At 45.5% G+C, this 3,563-nt stretch overlaps 1 protein-coding gene across 1 annotated transcript; it reads left to right on the forward strand.

Annotated features, from left to right (window-relative positions):
• Positions 1 to 7: 7 nt before the first annotated feature.
• Positions 8 to 2,858, forward strand: LOC104533816 (uncharacterized protein C3orf17-like; the record flags this gene model as incomplete). Its single annotated transcript, XM_010193274.1, has 5 exons — positions 8 to 64; positions 865 to 941; positions 1,042 to 1,173; positions 1,518 to 1,595; positions 2,497 to 2,858. Coding segments are annotated over 5 exons (706 nt in total), but the record flags the coding sequence as incomplete, so codon positions are not given.
• Between the last annotated feature and the right edge of the window lie 705 nt (positions 2,859 to 3,563).

Here is a 3,563-nt window from a genome sequence, read left to right on the forward strand (position 1 = left end):
GGCTGTGCTCTACGTCTACCACAGTCGGCTGCTCCGGCACCGGCCCTACCTGGCCCTGCAGCAGGTGAGGAGCAGCCCCGGCTGGCCGGCAGGTACCCGGCAGCTGGTGGCTGCACCCCGGCCCGTCTCCAGTCTTGGAAAGGCCCCTGGAGTAGTGCTTGATGCTCCTGAGTGTTGTGCAAAAAGTGTTTTGTAGCAGATGCACTTTTGTTCTCTTGAAGCCTCCTCACAGTTGAGTTCAGGGGTTTCCAGGCTCTGTGCAGCTAAAGCATTTTCCACTTTTCAGCCTTACGGAACCAGTACTAGGCCTCTTATGCTTGTGCTAAGACCTGAAGTAGTTAAAATTACATACCTTTGACTAGATGAGTGATACAGGGGTTTGGTTTTCAATTAATTGTTATAATGGGAGAGGGGAAGAATAATTCTAGGCTACTGTATTATGTACTTTCTGTTGTAAGATGAAAAGTGAATTCCTTACCAGTTTTCCAGTAAAGGGATTGTCAGTATCTTCAAATGACTGTTTTGAAATAGAACAGGAATTGTTTTTACCTTCTTGAGTTGTTTATGCATTTTCATTCTTTAAAGCCAATACCAAAGGCTACCGTATATGTTAGGAGAAACCATGCAGCACCAGATAACCACAGCCTACTCCAGCCCTTCATTTAATTCCATATTTGCAGTAGTGTGATTAAGGGACCTCTTTCTAGATACTAGTGCAGACAGAAGAACATACCAGAATGTTCCATCACCCAAACCTGCTAATAAACTGGTAAGGGGAAGGTATCACTTAATATAGTGACAGTTCTTAGACCAAGACACTCCTGTGTCTCAAAACACCTGTCAAAGGAGTTTTCTTTTTTCTAGGTAGACCAATGCTTGAAGCGCCTATGGAAAATGAACTTGGTGGGCTGCATTGAAACTCTGGCAGGACTGATTCCCAAGTAAGTGTCACGGTCCTGTACTGTTGATTAACTCAGTCTGCAGAGCTAAAGTGGAAAAGTGTAATATCATAATCATCTCCTCATCCTTATATCAATACAGGAAAAATACACCCCAAGCCCATGTGGAGTGCTTAGTTCCCAGCCAGCCTATGCTGGAAACCGTTGCTCTGAAGGTGCTGGGAGGTTGCAAGCTCATACTGCGTCTGCTGAACTGCTGCTGTAAAGCTTTTCTGTATCCTTTTTTCCACCATGAAAACATTCTTACAGTTCACTAGCAGCACTTCATAAGACCAAAACCAGGTCTGCTGTAGGCCCTGTATTGCTGATGGACTCAACTGTGCAATTCATACATGCAACTTGAAGTTTCTTTGATAGCCAAACATCTTACTTTCAAGTTATTGTGTAGAAACCTTGGGCTGTTGGCTGGCTGCTGTTCTGGGCTTGAGCAAACCAAAGTTGGGAGACTCATCTCCCAAATTATCCAGGATGTTGCCTTGTGAATTGCCCCTAGTTGCTGTGATCAGCAAGTCTCATTACATGCTGTTATTTTTTATCCTTAACTGGCGTAATCTTCAGCTTGTCTGTTAAACATCTCTGCTCACAAGAATTCATACTTTTGAACACTGTGGCTTCGGGGTTATTGAGCCGGCTACGGTTTGTGTATTCAAAAGTCTGTCTTGTTTGTTGTCTGTTTGATGTGCCTGTCAGGGAGAAGGGCTTATAATTAGGCCTTGCTGCTGAGTAAGCTTGATTCAGTTGGGAGGAGGGGGGATGCTTCATCCTTTTGGACTTGATTCTAGCACCTGAAGAGTTGTAGAAGTGGAGACTTCTGACATGCTGTTTTGGAAGGCTTTGTTCTTGGTTCACAGCAAACTCTGTAGCACTGATAAAACCACAGTGTTAATGCCAGCCTGCCACAAACACTAACATCTGTTACTCTGTAGCAAGCAGTAAGCCCTCCCTCATGCTGAAATGGAAAGGCTGTGATAAAGTTGTTCTACAAAACTGCTGAGTTTTCCAGCAAAGTTACTGTTCTGGTCTCAGTACAGCAGAGCAACACAAAGAAAAATAACTGCTGCCTGTAGCTGAAGGAGTAGCAGCATCGTGTAGCACTCAGTAAAACATCCTTTGGCACAAGGAATCTGTCTTCCCAGTAAACATAGAGCTGTACATTGGAATTGGTGCTAGCACCATTGTCCTGAGTTGGTACAAGTTGCCTCTGGAGCAAGACCTCTTGTCAAATTACTTGGATGTCACCTGGGGACCTGCTGAGTCCCAGGTGTGGCACTCCACAGAGTTCTAGGGAAGCAGAGAGGACCCTGATCAGGGATTTACTAGTCAGTTCACTCCTCTGCTCTGATCTTGAATAGTTCCCTAAAGCTCAGACTAATATTAAGGAAAGCATGGTGATGGAATGTAAAAAGATAAGCTTGTATTGAGGGGAAATAGGGAAAGGGCAGCTTGGAATCTCTTCCACTTGAGCTGAAGGTAGCTGTTCAGTAAGCACAAGGTTTTGCTAGAGGAGACTCTATACCTTTCTGTCTTCTCTCTTCAGGATTCAGTACAGGTGCGTATTGCAGAGCCTAATTTCCTTGTACGGCACGTTGTTCACATCACTTCACCTGATATCTGAGACCCAACAGATGCCGTATATCAAGGGGTTCACCTTTCCTTCTGACATCAGTAACTTCCTTGGAGTTAATGTTTCTTCTGAGGTGAAGAAGCAGAAGGCTAGAATGCGCACAACAAAAAAACCTACCAGCTGGCTGAAGAGGCTCTTCCCAACAATGCCAGAGGCTGTGTCAGAGGTGGGGGAAAAGAGGAATTTTGCAACCTGCATGAGTGCTGTGAAAAACAGTAGCATCCCATGCCCCATGGACATTGGAGAAACAATTCTGGTGACAAGAGCTAGCAGAGGTAAAGCTGTGCCACAGTGCTGGTGGTTTCTGACATCTCTGAGCCTGACTGCAACTTCTGTCCAACACCACCAAGCACTTCTACTACCCGCAGAGTGTGGTTCTAGTACAAGTGCCCCTCTCCTGTCCTTGGAAGGGGAAAATGCTGCATGTACTCCTGCCTTTATAAAGCTGTGGAGAATGTTAGTATTGTGAGATTTTTTTTTTTGTTTGTTTTTCAAACATGATACAACCTGGAGAGAAGCAGGTAATGAATGAGGTATCCAAGTCCTGCAAAGAGTCCTTTGTATTTTCCTGCCTCTGTATAGATGGGGCCTGAGGATAGGGAGGGAAGCTAAAAGCAATGACTGCAGTCCATACATGAGTAGGTAAGGTTGTAAGTACTGGATGCAGGTATTCTGTGCATGCTGGCTCTGGGCTGTGCCCAAGTCTTCCCCTGCAGTCAGGGCTATGGCCAGTGACTGCAGGCATCTGGGTGTTTACATGAAGCATTTACCCATGAGGTTCTCTTTTGCAGCCACCTGTAAATTTCTGTATCCTCTTCATCCCTTGCCAGTGCAAGATGAGCATGGCCCCCTGAGTTTGCCTGGAAATGCTGAGTACAGATGTGAGCATGCTGAGACAGCAGGAGACCTGAGAGCTCAGCAGGGCAAAGCGTTGCAGTGTCTCTGTGTAAAGACTTCACAGAATCACAGAACGTTAGGGA

The sequence above is a fragment of the Mesitornis unicolor genome, unplaced genomic scaffold (genome assembly GCF_000695765.1).
Source record: "Mesitornis unicolor isolate BGI_N332 unplaced genomic scaffold, ASM69576v1 C13520002, whole genome shotgun sequence".
NCBI lineage: Eukaryota > Metazoa > Chordata > Aves > Mesitornithiformes > Mesitornithidae > Mesitornis > Mesitornis unicolor.